At 42.1% G+C, this 22,364-nt stretch overlaps 1 protein-coding gene across 8 annotated transcripts in view; it reads right to left on the reverse strand.

The window, feature by feature from the left end:
• Positions 1-22,364, reverse strand: part of sema5ba (sema domain, seven thrombospondin repeats (type 1 and type 1-like), transmembrane domain (TM) and short cytoplasmic domain, (semaphorin) 5Ba) — a 192,874-nt gene that overhangs the window by 50,540 nt on the left and 119,970 nt on the right. For all 8 annotated transcript variants that reach the window (XR_013902313.1, XM_026144737.2, XM_026144735.2 and 5 more), the window contains 4 exons: positions 12,209-12,271; positions 11,324-11,422; positions 11,004-11,217; positions 4,831-5,116 (listed from right to left, as the gene is read on the reverse strand). Coding sequence is in view for 7 of the 8 variants with exons in the window: in XM_026144737.2 (XP_026000522.1) it covers positions 4,831-5,116; positions 11,004-11,217; positions 11,324-11,422; positions 12,209-12,271 (662 nt within the window). In the remaining variant the exon portion in view is untranslated. The remainder of the gene's footprint in view (positions 1-4,830; positions 5,117-11,003; positions 11,218-11,323; positions 11,423-12,208; positions 12,272-22,364) is intronic.

Consider the following 22,364-nt stretch of genomic DNA (forward strand, 5'->3'; position numbering starts at 1 on the left):
CAGGGTCCCTAGGTGTTCTGTGAGTAAGTCAGGGGTATGTCTCAGTGAGTGTGACTTGCACTAAAAGTATGACACGCCAAGTAACTATTGTGGCTGAAGCTAGAGATCATTTATCCTCTAATGAAATTAGTATTTGTGGAAGTTACAAGTCGGAGTTAAAGATCTATTTGCACCGCTTTCCACTGTCAAATTCGAAGGATACGTGTCCAACAATTTATATAACTTTCCCAAAATAAACTCATCGCTCTGCTAAATCTGCCTTTGAACGAGGCAGTCTGGACACTGTAGCGTGAACCTGCTTGTCTGTAGTACAATCTAGACCTAAAGAAATCTCTACATCAATTCCATTCACATTAGTTGCATGCAAAGATAACACTTAATCCTGCCTAAAAGCTCAGATTAGTCCATTTTTCAAAAGACTGAAAAAATATCCATCGTGTGAACAGTGGAAGTCGGGCATCAGTGCATCAGTGCAATGATTAATTTTGTTCTTTCCACTGATCTAAAACCCAAATGCACAGAGTTTAGAGAGATATACAGCAGATCATTTCATTTAGAAAGCTGAAGACATCAAATGTTCTGCACTTTTGCCTCATAAGTTACTTAATAGATAAATCACTTACACAAATTACACACTAATCAATTAATGGACCATTTGTTGCAGTACTCCATATCCCCCTGCTAACCTCTCCAATATGAGACCCCTCAAAGAACGGGAGAAGTGGAGGGGGTCAGTGAAGTCACCTAGAAATAGATAAGGAGGCTCATAATTAGTTAGTAATGGCAGGTTAGACACCTCAGCGGGAGAATCACTGCGCAGAAGGACCTTGCCAATAAGGAACCTGAGTTAATTAAAAGACCTGGCTGTGCTCTTAGGACTTAAGTGTCCTTATTCTGATGGAATGCTAAAACCTTCCTCACAGCTTGACGCGCTCTGTTGGACGGTGGTGGCTTTTTTTTTTCTTTGTTTTTTTCTCTAATTACCTGATGTGAATTCATGGCTCAATCACCAACGGTTTTACAAACCAACCAAAATCAGAAAAAAACAATAAACTGGTAATATCATCATGCTAACATAAAGTTTACTTTGGCTTCCAGTTGGAAACTGCAATGAGGCTTAAACGTGTGTCAGCACAGGAGTTGTAGTGCCACGGAGGGCAACTGTCTCACTAACTGTGGCTGCTGAAGGCATTTTGGAAGCATTGCTAAAAAGCTGTGCTGTGTCTGCTTCTGAAGGGAGCTCATCAAGCTGCAAAGAGCAGATGAGGAAGGAAGCGTCCAAACTAAAAGGCTCTGTGCAGACTGAATGCTCTACCAGAACGCTCTCCCTGTGGTATGAACATGCACCGCAGCAAAAAACACACATTTCTGTTTAAAGCATACAACTGTCCATGTAAGCTACTTAACAAATCCTATTTTTCTCACTCTGTATCCATAAAATCATGAGGGGAAATGTACTTTACTGCCCAAAACGTAGGATACCCACACTCAGCACTGCACAGACAAAAGGGGGGAGGATCAAAGAGGTTGCTGATGCTCTGTTAGGGAGCTGCTTTTGCTTAGTGGGCTGTGTAGAGATTGAGTAACAGGGATGAAAACCATTATGTTTTAAATCCGTTTATACACAGCAGCATTCTTTGCAGTGTAATACAAAAATCAGCGCCTCCCTTTTTTAATCGTTTGATCTAGAAAAATTGAGAGAAGTCTTCAAAATGCTCATTTCACAAAGCAGCGCCTTTGAATTTTGCGAGAACAAAACTTTGTGACTGTTATTTCTTGATGAACAACTTCACCGACGACCGAAATTGTAGGTTTTGTCTGCCAAACATCAACCTAAAGTGACCAAGGGATAAACCAAGACGGTCACAAAGAGAGGGAGGAGGTGGATTTATAGTACCGAGAGCCGGCCCGGGCAGACAGAGGGTATAAGTGCTCCGTTCCAGCTCTTCCTGTTTTGTTTTACAGCCCCAAACTCCTGGGAGCAGCTGTGAGTCTGCTCAATTTAGGCCAGACAGATGGAGGCAGTGTTGGTGGTGATTGCATTAACATATCCAGCCCCAAAGAGCGAAGCAGTTTTGGAGGGTGGACCGGCAAGTCGCTTCAGAATTGAAGGAGGAGACAATGGGAGAAAGACAAAAGCTTGGAGCTTAATGATTTTTCTCATTACCTCTTCTCATTTCTCTATCTCCTCCTCTCTTTCTTTATCCCCCTGGCTTTTCATTTCTTTTGTCTCTCGGCCATTTCCTGCTCTCTCACGCTCTTCCCATCTATCACCAAAAATGGCTGCAGGCTGATGGGAAGCAGCAATGCAGTGTCAACTGCCGGCGGCTTAACAGGTGAGAGAGCAGAAGGTGAGAGGCAGGATTCAACTTCTCCCCTGACACTACTCAGAATACATCTGAATAGCATCAGCCATGGCTCCTCACACACACAAAGGCACACCTTACACGCACGCAGGCACAAAGTGCATGTACAGTTCAAGAGATTGTTTTGCCACGCTTGCAAGGTTTATCGCCAAGTCTTAATAGTTTCACATGACTTTGACTCAAGTGGTGGACTGGGTGGCTTCAGATTCGACTTTCCAAATTTAAAAAGAAAGGTTATGTACGCAGCATCCTTGGCATCTGCTACATACTTCCTTGTCACTGTGGAAAAGAGCATTTCATGACTCAACGGTAGATGTATATGTAGTGTTTTCTCACAAGTGAGAAAGAAAGTGTTGTCTTGGTTTTTAGTTTTGATTCATCCTTTATTCTTCAGTGTGTTTAGTTACTCAATCTCATGCAAGGTTCAAAGTTTGTCCCGAGGGAAGTCTTAAAAGGAAAAGTCAAAATTCATTGAAGGGTATGAATGTGCTGAGATAATTTGCAGAACCTAGGTGCAGAGAGAGATACATGCTGTTTAAATATACTTCAAAATAAATGCAGTCACAGATAAATGGAATGGTACTTATTTGGCACCCTTCAACTCAATTTGAGCACTTAAAGCACTTACTTTAAGTCTCTGAATCTCACACACAAACACACAGAGCACTTTTAATCTAACATCCATACAGACACTCATATTCCGATGGATGCATTGGGGGCAATTTGGGGTTCAGTATCGTGCCCAGGGATATTTCGACAGCTGGACTGGAGGAGCCTGAGACGGAGCCACTGACCTTTCGATTGGTAGATGCCCCACTCTACCACTTGAGCCACATCTGCAACACACATTAAAGGATTGCAGACATAAAAAAGGCCCAAGCTATAATTTATATTGATGTACATGTCTCCTTGACATCTTTTCTTGGACTACTGTGTTAAACAGAGTGACCAAGCTGCTGTGCGCTTGCTGCTACCCTCTAATTAGAGCAGAGTGTGACACAATTACACTTTTACTAAACATAAAAGCCGCAAAATAATCTCCAATGTACACACTTTTGTTCTCGGTGTTTCCTCTCTGTAATGAAGTGTGTTACACCCCCACCTGGAGCAATCAAACGCACCAGAGAGAGTATGAGTCAATCTGTGTATCCAGCTCGGCAGAGAGCTGTGTGCATCCGCACTGATCATTAGCAGCAGCGGGGTGGCTCAAACTTTGGAAAATTGTCTCTCTATACAGGCAGGAAAATGTTGCAGTAACAAACCTTATGAAGTGACGAAATCTGAGGCCTAAATGAGGAGAAGTTCAAGTGCTACGGTGTGTGCGCCAGTGTTCCCTTATTAATATTCTTGTTGCTGTTGAAAGGGCTCTTCAGCACAGCTGCAGCTTGTTTTGGTGGGGTTGTTCATCCTTTCTATTCAACAGCGAGGGCAACATTGAGGAGGAATGCATGGGTAAGTGTTGCATTACAGTAATTTTATGCTTTATGATACAAAGAGGAATATTGATGCTGTCACACTAGATACATAAGAGACAAATGCTGATGAAATGAGCCCTGGGACGCAGACATACGATCCCTTTCAATGAATCTGTGGTCATTCTGTGTGTCTTTTGGGTTATTTTGTGTCTTTTTTAGATTTTACGCTCCTTTAGTAATCCACCTGCAAACACCGGCTGAGCAGCAGGCTCATACCCACATTTGCACAGGCTGAATTGATTTAGATAGTAAATGCCAGAAAAGTATTTTCTCTGCCATTAATGTGCATTTTTTTGAAAGAACAGACTCTTTGGTGGGCTGTTAACTTGGGGTGTTTAAAAAAATGTGAACACTGATAATAAAGCTAATAATATATTGCTTGGGGAGGAAAATCGAGATTGCACATGAGCTCTTTGAAACGACTAATCTCTTTTGCCTGCTTTTAAAGATAAACTGTTATGTAATGTGGTTAAATACTAGATCTAAAAACATGGAAACCTCGTCTAAAGTAAAACCTGTTTTCCCCCCCAGGATGACATTTTTTCCACATGTGTTCACAGACTGTAGACATCATATACTGAAAACAAAGCAAAGACACCCAATCGAAATGTCTGTACATCAAAATAAGTTTGAAAATTTCGTCCTCGACTTATTTCAGCCTATTTTCCTCAATTATGCTGCAACGAAAAAAGCACTTCACAGTTCGGTCGCGAATAAATTGGAATAAAAGTGGAGTGCAAAGTGTGTAAACAAAAGGCAGGTGGTTGAACTTTATTAGAGAGCGGCGCCGCATTCAGCAGGTGCAGCACTCAGCGCCCTAAACGTCTGCAAGCATCACTGCTTTACCTCAAACACAGAGCCGTGATGAAATGGCCGCGTGCCACGGGTTTTCTCTCGGCGTCTAGAAATGCCTACGACTGCATCAAAAAAGCCAAACAAATCGTGTGTGTCAAACAGGGCGGGCAGTGTGCGCGCTCGAGCTCACTCACACATTGGTTGTGAAGATGCCGTAGATAAGGTCTTGCTCGGGCAGGTAGAAGGTGCTCTGCAGCTCGTTGTAGTAGAAGGGGATCTCCCCGGAGCGAGAGCAGTTGAGCCTCGCCTTCATGAACGTGGTCCAAGTGTCCTCCAAGAGAAATCGCCCGCCGATGTCGTTCTTGCAGACCCTCGCCACGCGGGAATACACCGTCTTGCCGCAGTCGTGCTCCACTGCATTCTCCCTCAGGAAGAAGAAGGTGAAGAGGCCGACGTCGTAGGCCGAGATAAAGTGGGGTTCTATGGGGGGGAAGAAGGGGAGAGGGGATCATTACATCTACTCCTGCAGCACAGAAATATTTGCAGCATTTATCTTGTAGATGCTGTTTGCTTTGACCCTTTTGCTCCTTATTACTGAATGCAAGCACAAGTTTGAATTCCTGCCACCCCAGTTTGAGATGGTCTGGAAAAGGAGCCTAAATGTCAAATGTGTAAATGAGGAGAAGCCGCAGAGAGGGATAGGAAGCAGATAAAAAACGGTTACTAATAAATCTGTCTGATATTTTGATGGTAAATCCATGGAGCGATTTCTGTTTAACTACATGTCCGCGCTGCTTTTATTGCCTGGGAAAAGGGGGGGTGTGGGTGGGGACACATAGAAAATGATTAATGGGCCTCTCTGCTCAGTGGGTTATCAGGTAAACGGCACAGAACAAGAGGGACGTTACTGTCACTCTTTAGACACAAATGACTCATCACCAAACACTAATTTACTGCTGTCTGCTGTCAGGGGGAAAAGGGCGCTTCGACTTGTACATTTGTGTTTGGCAGAAATCTAACAGGACAGGCTCGTTTGAAAACTCACTTTCTTTTTGTTGCAGCATCTTCTCGTGGTGACAGTCTTGGCTTTATGTACGCCGGAGACATGTGCAGACACATCAAGTGTAGTTTCTTGTGTGATACTTTTAATGAAACGCTAAACTTTACAATCCTAGTTTGTAGCATAAAAATAAACCTAAAAAAGTTGTTTTTAGTATTGCATATAATTGAAATGACCTGTTTTTACAGGTGATGAGTGTATTTTGAGGGTTTTGCAGAAAAACATTCATAAGTGTTAATAAAAAGCTGAGGTTGTTAACGATCACTAAGTAGAAGACGTCTTGTTTTTCATGAGAGGATTAAATTGTTGCGACACTTCCGGCTTAACACCCACACGGCTGTTTTGACATGGAGCACCACGCTGAAGATTTGTTTTCTACCGCTGTGTTTTCTTCTTCTTTCAGATGAGCACTGCTCATGTGCAGAAATGATCAAACACACTGCTGCTGCTGCTGTTTTCCCTTGGGACCCATTTATTGTAACTTATAGCACATCCGGGCACATGCACACTCACATGGGCAAAACATGAATGGAAGAATACCTTAATTTGCACAGACACATGCACACACATAATGAAAATGTAAAAGGCAGATACTGCGATTACAAACACACACACAAGCTTCCACATGCACAAACAGGATGGACATGACCTGTTAACAGCCGTGTTGGAATGTGCATCAGAGCCTACCGAGTCTTTTTAGAGATTGTAATTTTTACACAAAGCAGGGAGAAAACTAATCCGCTTCTCCACACACAGCGACAGCATCTGTGATGAAAATAACTGGCAGTTTGGGCCGAGCACAAACCAAAGCTCCCATGGTATCAAAAGAAGAAAGACACAATCAGCAGGAGGAGGGATCCCAACTTTTCAACGCTGTAATCAAGTTTTATTAAAGGGGCGGCGAGTGCCAAAGACCTCGCTCCCCGACCGCCATAATTACTCTGCGAGAATGTGAGGAAAGCAGCGGTGGCTAATTTAGCAGGTGATCTAATCGACTTATCGAGTTAAATTAAATTAACTTGTGATTCTTATCAGTTCATCCTCAGCTGGTATTTCAAATCGAAGGCGAGTACGAATGCTATTAAAGAAACAGAGCTTGTTATTAGCATTTTTATTATACATGAAACCCAAAGGTAATCACAGTGTTTACAGCGGTGGCAAAAAGATTTGTCAAACCTTTGTCAAGATCTCTGTAATGAACTCCGATCCCCCATTTAGACTGTTAATCGGTGCAAACAGGCGTGCTGATGAACAAGTGAGAGTTGCCATGCCTGCAGGGTGACTGACACTGCAAAACCATCATAATGTGTTAGTGCTACTTTCCCTTTAAAGCTAAGGAACTGTTATATGAAAGCTGGTGAGCTAATGTAAGGGATAAGTGTGTGTATTCGGTGTGCTTGAGTCGTTCTGTGTTTACATACTGTACCTGTGTTTATGCGCACTGTACGTGTGTCAGGCAAAGGGCAGGTGGAGCTGACAGATTCTGCATAATATTACTGAAGCTGCGTGGGTGCAAACTGTGATGAACAGAGTTTTGTTTTTTCCCTCTGTACCCTGCTAAGTGATAAACAGATTGTTCAATCTGGCAGGCTGGTTGGGTGCTGGAGTAAAGCTGCCTCCAGTAACGTCACATGATGCCTTAGATCAAACACAATCACTGCTGAAAGTGCACGGCTATTTATTATTCAAGCAAAGGGATGCTGCAGGAATGCAAAGATGCTCTGCTAAACACAGGTGGGATGGGTGATGTCGGGTAGTTTAATTACATCAACGGGACAGACGAGCTCTTTTGTAAGCAGGTTAGAAGCCTCTGATGATCTCTGTTTTCATTTTTACACAGAACTGTTCGTTTTGTGTCTTTTTGACATGTCTCACTTCTCAGCTGGCTTAGCTGCTAAAAGAGTGGGCAAAAGATGTCTGAATATATCTCCTGCAAAAACCTGTTTTGTACTAAACTAATTTGTTTTGCCAGATAAGATTTGGAGGAAACATATGTCCTTGAGGATTATACTTCCAACCTTTTTTTCCTTTGCAGACAAAGTAAGAGCGCACACACTGCACACAGACCGAGGGTGAGTATGTGTGTATGCAGCTTTAGGTTACTGGAATATTTGGTTTGGATGAAGGAAATATAGAGTTTGTGGTTCATCCGGAGCTCAAACCTAAAGTAGAGTTATACTCATCCTTACTTTGGATTCTGAAAACAACCTGCTCTGGATGTGAGCACAGAAGCTCCACCCACCTGCCATTCAATCCTTCTGTTTGTGAAGAGCAGCCAATAAGAAAAAAGCTGGGTTAAAGGATGTGAGAAGGGTGCTAAAACAGCTTGTTTCAAACAGAGGTTGAAATGAGGGGCTGCAGTAAGGTCCAGTATAAGATACATAATAATTATTGTGAACCGAGTTATGAAAATGTTATCTAGTACAGTCTCATGATAAAAATATGGAGCTGGAAATGACTATAATGGATCCACTTTAACTCTTAATTTTATTATAGTCTGACAAAGTTGTGCAAAAAAATTCATGATTTATAAAGAAATGATTGCATAACAGCAATAAAATGCTTTAAGGGGGCTCTAACTGTAGCAACAAGAATCCTGCTGTGCAAAGAATAAAGCTCTGCAAGGCCCACAGCATTGGCCCAAGAGCAGCGGCTGGAGCATTGGAGAGGTATCAGCAGAGTAATATAAGTCTGGCTATGAAGTTCTTTGTGTGCGTCTATGAATATGATTAGATGTTACAAGTCAGTTGGCAGATGAGCAGCTGAGGATTGAGCCACTCAAAGGGAAGCATGAAAGAAGCAGTTCATGCCAACTGGCTAATACACTGCTCTACCTGAACTAATGCTATACTCTTCTTGCCAGGAGCAGATTTAAAAAGAAAGTTGGAGACATGCTCAGTATTTGCTTTGCATTTGTAGTGTCATTAAGATTTTTACTATCACTTAATAAATAAAATGATCTCTGCAGTATTTAATGTTCTGCAAAAGAAACAGTATTTTGCCAGCGCAAATTAGATCAATGAAAGAGCTTCACATTAGGTTGAAGCATCACTTGTAGCTGAATGCATAAGCATGAGAGATTACAACTTTTTATGTTTTGGTTTCTTTTAATATCTGCCGAGAAACATTTTTCCGAGAGCTGAGAGGAGGTCGAAGGCTAATAGCAAAAACATAAATAAACATGTGGCTACCAATGAGACCTGTGAGGAAACCGAGAGAAGCACGCAGGCATTTTCTTAGGACTTTTTCCTCAGGAGACTGTGCATGTAGCTCCTTGTGACATTCAGATGCATGATGGGAAACAGTTGGTCAGCACCTGGCAGGCAACCAATCCAATAAGAGAAGAGACTGATTAGATCCAGGACCCCCTCCCCGCCTTTGGTTCTGCTGAACTGGAGAGGCTCAGAGCTGGAAATGAGATTTTCATTCACACCCCAAATTCACCGGGGAACACAACTCCATAACACTCATAGCATCAGCCATGAAGCAAAGCAGGCTTCGACCGGCGGAGTGGAGGGCGACATGTGTGCTTCACTGTGCGTGCAGCCAGCTGTGATTATGCTGATGTGCACTCGATCTTTTTTTTTTTTTATGCTCACTTCCCGTCAACAGGCTTTCTTCCTGTGCCAATAAAGCACACGTGGAAGCATGTGGAGCTTGCACACAGTCTAAATACATACATGCATGTTCAAGCCCACACTTGCATGCACACACAGGCGGAGTCCCCGGGATGGGGCGAAGCATGCTGTGTGTTGTAATTTCACCCTCTCCCTGCTGTGAGGAATAATTACACCGCTCACTGACTCCTCAGTCCTCAATCTTTCCCGCTTCCCTCTCATCCTCATCCCGGACCTGCAACTCTCTCATCTGTCTGCTATCACTACCACACACTCACACCATCAGACTCACCCACCTTTTAGTTGCACAGCATTTTCCTATTCTTACAGCAAGAAATACAGTTTACACTATTAATTTTTTTAACAGTGAAAGACAATCAGTCGCCATCAGCTCTAAATGATGGATTGGCTGCGTTTCTCTCTTTCACGTCTCTTTCACGAAAGCCAGCAGACAAAACAAGCTATTCCGACTGCACGAAACAGATTCACCGTTTGGGACTTTGGTGATCTGTCTGACATTTAATAGGCCAAATGTTCAGTGGAAAAACTGAGAAAATAAGAGGGCGGAATCAAGCAGTAATGAAAATAGTCATTAGTCACTGCCCTCATTACATAAAGAAAGACGTTTTCTGACACGGCTGCTCGTATTTTATACAGATAATTAAACCAGGAGAGAGTTTAATATACATCCAGGCTTTGAAAGAACTGTTAGTCATCTGACATTGTCTGTGAGACTGAAAATGAATCTGACCTTTACTTCCAGAATCGCACATGTTCTTTATATAACACATCCAGTTATCTCAGTGCTGCTGCATATCAAAGAAACTCGATGACAGCGCTTTTCAGTGGACGGTCCTGCTACATTTCTGCTTGAGTCAGATTGTGTTTTAATGTTTACAGTAGAGGGAAAAAAGGCACAGTGTCAGCAGCTGGGAGATTACTGACACCAGCACCAGACGGACCGACAGTATTTCATGTTCCCCGCCATTCTGTAAATCCCACCAATTCCTATGCCTAACCTGTAACTCTGTGTTCTACACAGTACTTCAATCACAGTCGTCTTTGTAGACCTTTGAAAAAAAAGCATGCCGGATTGATCTATCTTGGCTCTAACATAGGAGGGAATTGTGTTGGAAGCAAAAGTGCCGACTTAGCCCATCTGCCGCTCAAGACAGGACCTGAGAAATGTTTAAAGAAACAGCAGCAGGTATTTTCTATTTGACACAGTATAACCCTGTGGATTATCTCAGGTTCAACAGGTCAGATTACTGATCAGATTACTAGTTTTATTTGATTAGATTTCTGGACTCTGACAGAAAAATATAATGGAACATTTACTCAGTCGAACACAAGCAAACCTGTAACTCACACCCCTGAAATTGGATGATTTAAAAGCTCTAAAATGAACCCAAGAGCGCCAGTAACACAAGCTCGCAGCTCTGCAGCATAAGCATTTTCTGCACGTCTCTGCTTTTTCATTCAACATTTATGTAACAGAATTGAATAACGCCTCCTCCTTTTGGGAATTTCTGGTGGCCATATTTCACAAAATACTGAGTAGCAAAGTAATTAACTAGAATTTTAATTGGTGATGAAAATACTCATTATCTGAAGCACAGTTAAAAAAAGACACACTTAAATAAATGACACTCAAATAGGACGTCAGTGTGATCGTGCAGTGATTCTGTACCATTCAGCCATTTGGAGTTGTACTGGGCAGTCCGGAGTGGTGGCATGCCACCCAAGCTCCGGTATATGACGGGGTCACGGCCGGAGAAATCGATAACAGTGGCGGCATACAGCTCTCCGCTCTCTGTCACCACCGCCGTGGAGTTGTGACGAGGGTCGTACGGGCAGCGGGCCACGCCATTCACGCTCTCCAGCACGCTGCTCAAGTTGCCCACCTGAATGCAGGGCACAGAGACGGAGCGAGACGGGCGGTGCGTTAAATCTGCAGCCTTTTCATTGCGTTTCGACAAAACCCGCACAGCCGGACACACACATAACTACCTCTCTGGCGATACAACGCGGCTGGAAAGCATTGGTTCCGCACGTTATGACCTCCGTCTTGTTCACCAGCAGGACTCTGACGTAGTTCTGACATTCGGTCTGCAGAGAAGAAGGAAGGGGGAGAACACTTTGGAAAAGTTGAAGTAGAGCAAAAGCTGAGGTGGTTAGCTAAATACTCTTGGACGTGTTGCTGAAAAGAACAATGGACCAAGTCTTTGGGTACCGGCCTGGCATGCAATCAAAGCAAAGCAATTCAGTGTGCAGCTTTTGCTCTTGTGAGTCTATTGTTCAGAAATATGAATACTCGTTTGTAACTGAATGGAAGCCTGTCTGCGACACTGACATAGGCTCTACAATAAGGCAAGAATGTGTTTTAATAAAAAGAATCAAATCTGCTTTAACAAAGGCTGAGAATGGATTTATTGGTCTTTGCGGCTAAGGACTGAGGTAATTGCGGTGATGCAGGTTTCGAAGAAAAATGATAGCCTGTTGTATATTTGGTATCAGTCTTCACTGTATAGACACTGTGAGAGGAAAAAAAAACCCAAAACAAAACTGTGGTGCAATTAGTTCTTACAAAAATCATTGAAGCAGGAATACTGATCGAACCAATTGTTATCAGATATGTTTGAGAGGAAGTCCTTTTGAGAGTCTCACCCAAGACTCTCTTGTGCACATTTTCTTTCCCTTCCCTTTTGCCCTCTCTCTTCACTGCAAGAAAAACCACACTTGATTGAAGGGTCTGAAATAGCTGCTCTGCACAGAGCCCTCCCATGAGGCCCACAAGGACCTCGCCACGACAGCCAGAAGATATCAAAATGGCCTCTCTGTAAGCCAGGCAGTGCTGACATGAAGTGTTGTAATTGGGGGCGTGATGGAGGTTACCTCTGTTTTGCCTTTGCTCTGGCAGGACCCCCTGGTCTCCTCGTCCGGTGCCCATTCTGTCGCCTAGGAAACAAAAACAAGAAGAAAAAAAAAGTCCGGTGATGACAAAAGAGGCCGAAAATCAGTCAGCTGAGTCCTTCAGACGCTTACAACAGTTACGCAACAGCACACTGTTGCTAATACTGTAGGCACGCTCAAAAAGATGCATGAAAAGACTTTAACCTCATTGCTGTTTGTTTATTGTGTAAACATGGCGACTGGCTTGGCAGCCCGGAGCTTATTCGAGGGTAGCGGGCAAAGCACGCAACGAGGCATTTGAAGGGCTGAGGACAGCATTAGCATGTAAATGGCTTTCTCTCTCTCTCTCGCTCCCTCCTTCTTATCCTTTCTTCTCTCTCTGAAAGTTTGCAGCACTCACCTCCACTCCACCACCTCCACCCTCCCACTGCCCAATTATATTCCTGTTGATGGGTATGTCTTGGGCTTAATTATGGATGCAGTACAGCAGCGCTGCGCGACTGCACTGCAAACACACTAATGCATGAGCATACACACAGTCTGCCTTGGCCACCGGAGCTGCTCTGGCTCTTGTTTAGAGGGGTTGAGAGATGTCCCTTTCTTGGCATTAACTGTACGGTTTATGAGCAGGTGCCAGAGGACCCCCCGTTATGTGTCACTGGCCTCATTTTACTCATCCTCCTCCCCATCTCCTCCTCTTCTCTGATCTCCCTGCCCAAGGAGGAGGTTAACTAAATGTAAAAAAGTCTGCCATTATATAACAACAATTCATCTCTTTCTTATTCTCTTTATTTCCTTCCCTCCCTAAAGGATTAATGTCACGCAGAATTGATAATTATCTACATGTTGGGGGATTGCCAGGAAAACTGGCCAGTGGGACGAAGCTGTGACCCAACATTCAGCGAAGCCTGCCAACTGAGGCCAAACAAGAGTCAACATTAAACTGGGTCACAATTTCATTCGCCAGATGGAGAACTCGAACAAACTCCAAGAGTTAAAAAGGCAAAAACTTTGATTCATTGTGAAGCTCCTCTTAACTAAAACTTCTTTATGTGTAAATTTGTCCTCAGGTGACGCCATTTCTTTTCTTTTCTGGATCTTCATTTTGCTTAAATTAAAACTCAGTGGCAGAGACCTAAAACTGTATAGCCCTAAGACTCTGTAAAACGCTCTGCTGGGAGAATAAAGTTTTGACTTAATGATCTTTATTTTATTTTTTTCCAGATCCTCACTGCAAAGCGTGTAGCTCAGAAATAATTTAAGAGGAAATAAAACATTCTAAGGACATTTAATCAGAACTTAAGAGAACTGCCAAAACTATTCTGCGGACAAAATGTAGAGTATATAAATAGATCTCTTATCTCACAGATCATGGAGTTTATCAACTATGCTTTAAGGGATGGAAGTTCATGATTTTGGATGATTAGCCTCTGCATAAATTCTTGCTAATGAGTGAAAACGCCACACTGAACAGCGCAATCCGCGGCCTAACGAGCTGCTCAAACATCTGCACGTTATCTTGGGATTTCTTTTCTTGCTTTTATTCTCAGCTTATATTCATAGACAATTCACAACTGTGTGATTGTTTTTTTATTACTGTGGCAGAACAGTTTCTGCTGCCAAGACACTGCAGGCAAACAGTTCTTAATTATTTTAAATGTCATTCTTGATTCTTTTGGATGCAGCTTAAACCCCTGCTAGTCAATACTGTCTTTGTTAGCGACATACATCAAAGTAAAGATGTTTCTTGTTGTACAGATTCACACCCATCAGTGAGTATTTGTTTACTGTGCCGGACGTGAATGTTGCTCATTAGCCTCGGCAGCACACAGCTAATATGCTCTACGCTACCTGCGCAGCGCTGCAACCGCAGACAAAGTTAGCTACAGGATCCCAAGCATTGTTAGAGATCATACCAGACTTAAATGCGACGAACACATTCACCACAGCAGCTTTATAAACAACTGTGTCGAGTTGATGTTACACACTGTGCTTTAAATGTCATGCTAAGTTTGCACAATTTAATTCCACTGTAGACATCTGGAGGCATAAAGAGTCGGGAAATGGGGACTGCTTTTGTGTGCGAGGCTGACTTTTACTGTCGTTCTTCTAATACAGCTTAAGGTAATAGTGCTTTAACCCCTGGGCCATTGTGAGGATGGTGGTAGATCGTTTCAGTTTGACGGTCGGGGTGAGGAGCTGAATCAAATGGGAAACACGCCTCGAGGGATGGATGCAGAAAGACAACACGCACACGTTAAGAGGAAACTGTGGTGTTCCTGCTCTCGCTACTCTGTTGCCAGCTGAAGAGAAAAAATGTTTGACATGTTGATGCCATACTTGGAACATCAAACTCAGATCTGTTACTACAAGTAATAAATCTGATGCTTTGATAAACATTATGCTAACAGTGGAACCCCAACCTGACCAACATCAACTATTAAAAAAGAGGACTAACAACTAGACAGCCACACCAGGTCTCCATATGATCATCAAAAGATCTCCCAACAAATATATATGTATAAAAGCCACTATAGGTTGTAGAATGAATAATGGAGAATACAGATGCTCCACAAAGATGTTGCTGCAACTAGAAACAGAGATGATGAAGGAGGATTAAATGCAAACAATACAGTTTGGAATTGATAAACTAAACGAAGTGTAAAAAACAGTTTTCCGTCAGAGTGGATCACCCTATCCCTGGCATCTTCCTCTTTCACACCCACCCTCTGCATCTCCACCTTCACTACATCCATGAATCTTTTCTGAGGTCTTCATATTTTCCTCCTGTGGCAGCTCCATCCTCAACATCCTTTGTCCAATATAGTCTCTATCCCTCCTCTGCATATGTTCAAACCATCTCAACCATAACTCTAACTTTGTCTCCAAACTTCTCAGCCTGAGCTGTCCCTCTGATATAGTCATAAATTCATCCATCCTGGTCACTCCCAATGAAAATCTTAGCATCCTAGCATCATGAAGTTATATTAAGCTCCTGCAGACAGTAAAATACCAGTAAGTGTGCTCTGGCCCGTATTGATAGTTACAGCTCATCTCCCTGTCTCCCACTGCAGCTCCCTTCAATTAACCTGCCTCAGACTGCCGTGCAGTCTGAGGCCGGCAGCAGGGGACGGCTATATAAAGTAAACTGTGATTAAAATGAAACTTGAGCTCCAGATACCGAACACGAAGCAGACGAAAAAGTGAAAATATTGAAAGTAGCTAATGTGCTCCGCGGGAGCTCAACTTTCGAGTCATGTCACTAGTGCTGCTGCCAAACAAGTATGCACGCAGTCAACAACCTGAAATCCACTTCCCCTGAGTACAGCGAACAGTGCGGCACCTGCCATTCAGAGAGCAGCTCCGCCCCCTCCGCACTCCATCATTCTGCCCGTTGAAATGAAAACACTGCTCCTTCACAGCCCCGTGCCTGTCAGCCCATGACAGCCTGGGGACTGATGGGATGACGTCATTTGCAAACACACACATACACACACGCGCACAAGCACAGGCAGATGGATGCCTTTGCGATGAATCATGGCTTGGAGCATTACCATCTTTTCTGCAGGGCCCCGTCTCCAAGGATCCCCATCGACTTAACCCTGTGACCTTCACCAGAAAGTGCCACCCTCCTTACCGTCCCCCCCTCCCCACCCCTTTCTCTGTCCATCTCCTCTTCTTCACACCACTTTGGAACAAAGCAACGCTCACACAGAGGCTGTGAGAATACCAGCTCTACCTCAACATCCTCTCCCTCAAATTCCTACACTCCATACCAAGTCCTGAATGGCCTGACTGCCATTTACCAAATGAATAAAAGCTACGCAATGTGCAAGCAGGAGAGGTCCCTTCTGCAAACAGGAAAATTATGACTACTTTAAAAAAATAATTGACTTTGGAACCTAGAGTTTCAATTAAGTACAAACGCTGCTTTGTTAAAAATGTTCTTGCAGTTAGAAACAGTGTTGCCAACTTAGCGACTTTGTCGCAATATTTAGCGAGTTTTCAGACCCCCTTAGCAACTTTATTTCTAAAAAGCAAATAGTCAAATATGGCAACTTTTACTGGTGTTATTAGGATGACTTATGACCACTTTTTGACATGAAAGGACGCATGGCTCTTACTCTCAACAAGCAGCGGTGCTACCGTGGGTACCTCGCCCGTGCCAAAGTGCTCACAGGCGGCAGATCATCCTCACACAGCAGTCGCCCCCAGCTGCTGTCAGAGCAGGAGATGTTCACCCCTACGCGTCCACACTGCAAATGAATGAGCGAAGCCGCTGCTCCCGCCCTGACTGTAATGACGTCAGTTCTTCTTTTACTCTTACTTTTTGTGGATCACAAGGTTTAAAACTACTTAAAATCACACACACTTTTTTGTGTGTCTATGTGTGTGTAACTCTGCTAGAGTGCCTGTTTTGGGTCACTTTTGCCGGTACCAAGCCCGGATAAAGGAGGAGGGTATTTAATTACTTTTTTTTTATTTTGTTATTTTTATTTTTTTATTATGATATTAAAAAAAATTGCTAAAAGAATTTAATTTGTAGTTCTAAATATATTCTAAATGCATTTAGGGTGTTTTTTACTCACTTTATTTCTCTCTCCTACATGTAGGTTACAATTACATAAGCATGACCAATTATGCAAATTAGGCGATGATTTAGCCAGTTCTAGCATTTTTAGGATGACCAATAGCGATTTTCCTTACTGAGGTGTTGACAACACTGGTTAGAAATGACTGTGGTGCGTCTGTAGGTGTATACACAATACATATTCAATGTACAATGCTACTTTGAGTGGCCAGTTACCTTAGCTTAATTTAGCATAAACAACTTATGAGAAAACAACTATCCTGCCTGAGTACATCATTATAACTTGTTTTTTTCAAGCCAAACCAAAATAAATAAATAAAAAATAAACACTGTAAACCAGTTTACAGTGTTTAACTTTAGCAGTTAGCCTATATGCTTAATACTAAGCTAACTATGCTACACAGGTTAAATAGGCTAAACATTAGTAAGTTATTAATTTTTTCAAATAAAGTTCGCTCAAATGTCTTTATGATAAGATGTCCTGACTGTAATTTGAACTGATGACTTTGTGACAGTGAAGCAGCGCCAATAAAATATTATATTTCATGCTGTTAGTGATACTCAAGCAACAATCACCAGCTAATAGCCTAAAGCAAAATTTCATTAGCATGTCTAAAAAAAAAATTATGCTACTCTAGCTCCCTTTTTTGTATGCCCCTGTTCCATAGTCACACTACAGGTACCCAAGGCTGATAGCCAGAAAAACGGGGATACAAACTACTTTCCATATAAAAGTCACCCAGCATCCCAACCCCAAACTCCTCACCTAAAAAATTCCATATGTGGTTATATCACATTCTGACTCAGACCTCCTGCCAATTTAGGCGCTGTGCAAATGTCTGCTGGGTGTGCGAGTGGAGGCATCTGACACAACTCAATCACACTTCTTTTCTCACACTATCTTTAAATGCCAGATGTATGTTTTGCATCTCTGAAGTGTGACATCCACGTTTAGTGGTTTTTATAATGAGTTTTCCTTCATTTTACATTTCCTTCAAAATCCAAGAAGCAGGAGAGGAAATAGCTTTCCATTACTAAGACATTCATATATAAACACATTAAAAAATAAACAAACACAAAATTGCAATCACTGTCCTTGTTGCAGAAAATATCGCAAAGTTAAAGACCCATGTGTCTACTAACTTCCTGCCATTTTTCATGCTCACACACCCCAGGGCCACAGAGGCTTTATTATTTGCGCCTGTAGTCTCAGTTGCATGTTAGAGTTCATTTCCATCTATTAGTGGGGCCAGCAACCATGTACAAATCCCCACCATCAATTCCACCTCCAAACCTGAGCATGACACTCCATTTCTCCCAATTTTGTCTCGCCGTAGACACAATAGGAATATCTTGCCAGCGGCGCCGTTCTTAAAGGAGCAAAGACAGAGGAAAAACATGAATTTTTTATGGGCAAATAAAATTGCAGAAAATACAATTAGCAGCAAGATAGAGGATTCATCACTTTTACTGCATAAAGGTGGCAGCTGGGCTCGAAAATGAATTCTATTTTTACGAGAAATTGAGAGAAAAGGGGGGTGGGGGGGGGGGGAGATGGTGAGTGGGAAACGCTAATGAAGTAAAGAGAATCTGCAAGCGGTGGCGGCTGCAAATATGGTCTTTCCTGAAATGTGGTGCTATGTTGATAAGGCTGCCTCTCACTGACACACTGCTAACATCATGTGTGACAACTAATTATAACTCATGAATATTGTAAATAAGTGTGTCAGGGGAGTAATGGTTGTTTGAATAGGAGCTGTCTGACACTTGTTACAGTCGAGACAGATTTGTATAACAATGCAAAAGGATTGTTCCTCACTGTTGTTAGTTCAGTCTAGAAAAGCATTAAAATATGAAAAAAGAGCATCCCTGGAGTATTTAATATAGAGCCTAATAAATAAATACCTTTAACCAGCTACAGCTAAACCATTATTCAATATGTACATAATGGTTTGAAATGCAGAACGGCTCATTCAGAATAAAATGTTGTGTGTTGATGAGTATTATCCGTGTAAGCAGGTTACTTTACAGTCACAAAAATGTATTCTGTATTCACCACAGGCTCTTCCTCTAAATACTCCTCCATTGTTGAGCTTGAGGAGAGAGAAAAAAAATGGCATTATCGTACACTGATCGACTGTTGATCACGTCCCCTTGTTTCCACCTCTTCCTGCCATTTCAGGCACCAATAAATCACACCCAGCCCATACACTCCCAGACTTAATGCTTGACAGTATGGCCAGATTTGGCACAAATTGGTGCCCAGGTGGTGCAGAAGAAAAACAGTCAGCAGCTAAAATAGTAACACGGGAGCGAACACCTGTGAGCCGTGTTCGCAGGTGGGAAACCAGTGACGCATCATGCGCTTGCCTTTAACACTTGTCAGTCAGGCTTTTGATGTTACGTGACATGTTATGTTCAGCACTAGTAATGTATTTGCAACATTACTCTAACTGTTCCAGTTTCTGCATCAGTACTGGCTAAAGATGAGATCTTAAATAAATACACTGACATCACAAGCAGACAATGACTGCCTCACTCAAAAAGCCACCTCTTCCACACTTTCCCTCTCTGATGTCCAAAGGTGACACGTCCTGATGCTTTGGGAGATAAATATTGCACTGGATGTTGAAAGGAAGCGGAAACTCAAACTCATAACGAGTACATTAGGTGTTCAGAAGTGGCATTGTGTATTTTGTCTTGCCACCAGCTTTTAAAAATCACAGCTTTAAAAGCTTAAATGCTTGTTTTTTCCGTCTCTCTCTCTGCTGGTTTTGGAAATCATACAAACTGCGACACTAAATTGTGAAATTGTTAGCTGAAAGCTATAAAGTGGGCAAATTTAACTTCTCAGAATTTTGACACAAAGTATAAGATTCTAGTCAGCATATGGTTTCTTGTACAGTAAACGCGGGGTGTGTGGTTTTTATACACTTTTGGTTTCCATTGTACTCTGGATATTATTATTCTCTGAATGTACTTACAGGAAGTGCGAGACTGCTGTAAGCATAAAAATATGACCTGCGTGTGAAGCTGCCTGCTGGATGACAGGTGACACAAAAACGGATGCACGTCCATCTGTGTCATTCCTGAAAATGAAACGTCTTAGTAACTTGAGGAATGACCTGATTAATTTTCGTTGGCCAAAGGTCAAGATTACTCTTGTAAATGAACACCAGAGGAAATGGACTCTGGGATGAACTCAGAAAGTGGTGGTCAAAGATCAACGTCAAAGTTGGGTCAAAAATTAATTACAATTTGATCCCAAAGGTCGCTGGGACTTTATTCCCAAGTTTTGGACTGTGTAACTGCTCACACGCCGATGCTTTTTTACAGATTCACACATTGCTCAGTAATGGGTCATTTACATCAGAGGTAGAGTACAAGAAAAAAAAAATACATATAGGTCAAAGGGCAACGAGTGTGAAGATTAATTCAGAGCCTTAAAAAAGAGACAAATGATTGGACACTAATGTGTCTTCATCACAGTCAAATAGTTGAAGATATGAGAAAAGCACTTTTAGCTGACCTTGACCAGGTGTCTAACTGTCATTGGGTATTTACCTGAATGTGGTTACAGTCTAGTGGATTTTAAATAAGAGTGGGAGTTACCACAGTCACTGTGAAAATGCCACATCCCTCACAATATGTCAGAAGTCTCTATTTAACTGCATATATTAGAAGGTGCACAGTGTCTTCATCCCGGTTTTGTCAGTCCTTGTGCCAATTTGTGTAGCAATATTTTGTTTCACGCTGCTGTTATGTTGAACCATTAAATAATTAAAAGTGCCTTCATATGAAAAATAGTTCAGATTTGCTATTGAGCCACTTTCATTCCATTTGCACCCTGAATGGGGGAAATCATCCTTCAACAGAAAAATGCAAACAAAGGAATACACAAGTAAATACATGCATATTTACATAAAACACCCACAGGCTTGCATTCATGTATACAAACACAGACATATAGGATTTCCCCAGCTACAAAACCACTGATGAATGAAACACTATTTTCAGCAATCCTTTGTCTCGCGGCTCGATGTATCGCAACACTGATACACGGACACACCCACATCCTCTCCTTTGTGTTTCCTCCCCACACGCACAACAACGATGTCCATTCACAATCCCCCACACACGGACACACAGACACGCACACTTGTTAACCGAGAGCTCATCTGCTCATACCTCCCCTTGTCAAACTCCCCATTCTGACAGAGTGAAGCGGTGCAGCAGGAAGCCATTAACCTACACCTTCATCTACATACTGCTCGGACATGGAGAGCACAGTGCTGCCATATTCGGCACACATTTCAGGAATTAAATACACTTGTTGTCAAAGACATCTATACAAACACCAGCAAACACACAGCAGGAGCCAATGGTAATTCATCTGCAAATGCAAACCTACAAGGACTTCATGATATCTCGCTCTGTTTTGGCGTGAAAAGCAACATTTAGAAAGATTTACCAGTGTAATGTTTTCTTAATGCTTTTAACAGTGAAAAAAATCTTTTGATACACAGCTACACACACTAAAAATGTGTGCAAATCATTAATATTGACAACACTGCTTGAGTTGATTTCTTGTTTGCTTTCATGCCCTTTAACAAGATATCAAATCAAGGATTCTTCTATAAGGGCTTATGTCAAAAAAAGATAACACTGATGCTCTATGATTTCTGGAGCATATGATTTCACTCAAATACAGGGTAGACAGAAACATTTCATTGTCCTTTTACAAGAAACTATTGTTCTGGTATCAGTATGAGGAGATTTCAAGAGACGCCTATTTCAAATAGTGCTGCACAGGGTCAGGTGTGTGTGTCAGGGATGAAGACCTACATGCAGACACTGATCAAAGGGATTTGGTGTTATTGAACAAGCTTATAGACACTTCAAAAAAAAGAGAACTGTTTTTTTTTTTTTTTACTAAATATACCCACCAACGAAAAAAATAAGACTGCAGCTGGTTAACATCACAGCTCAGATGGGGGTCCCAAACATGTTTGCATCCTGTCAACATGTCACTAGCATGATCCTGTATATGGATGTTTTTTCCTGTAGAGTGATGCTGTTGGCAGGTGCAGTCTGACAGACAGAAAACAAGGTTTGTGGATTTTTTAGTAATAAAAACCTGTTTTCTGAAATGAGACATTTCAGTTTTTTAGATGTTTTTAGGCACTATGAGCAACACAAGTCAAATACCATCTAGTTTCATTACATTCAAGAGATGGTAGATATTCCCCAGCAAACACATCCAAACCCACACTAACAGATCTACATGGAAAACCACAGACCAGAGGAAAGCCACATATATTTCATTTTCTGGTGAACTGTCTCTTTAACGTTATTTAAATGTAAACTAGATGTTTTGTAGTCATGCTCGTGGATATTTTATGACAGAAATTATTCAAGTAATGATACTGGGAAGAGGAAGCTTTTTTTCTCTTCTCCTTTGATGTTAATGCCGTGATGAATACATTGCTTGGTTCAGCATTTGTAACAGCCTGTATGTGGTTGCCCACTCGCCACGCTGCTGCCTCC

This window comes from Astatotilapia calliptera, chromosome 16 (assembly GCF_964374335.1).
Source record: "Astatotilapia calliptera chromosome 16, fAstCal68.1, whole genome shotgun sequence".
Lineage (NCBI taxonomy): Eukaryota > Metazoa > Chordata > Actinopteri > Cichliformes > Cichlidae > Astatotilapia > Astatotilapia calliptera.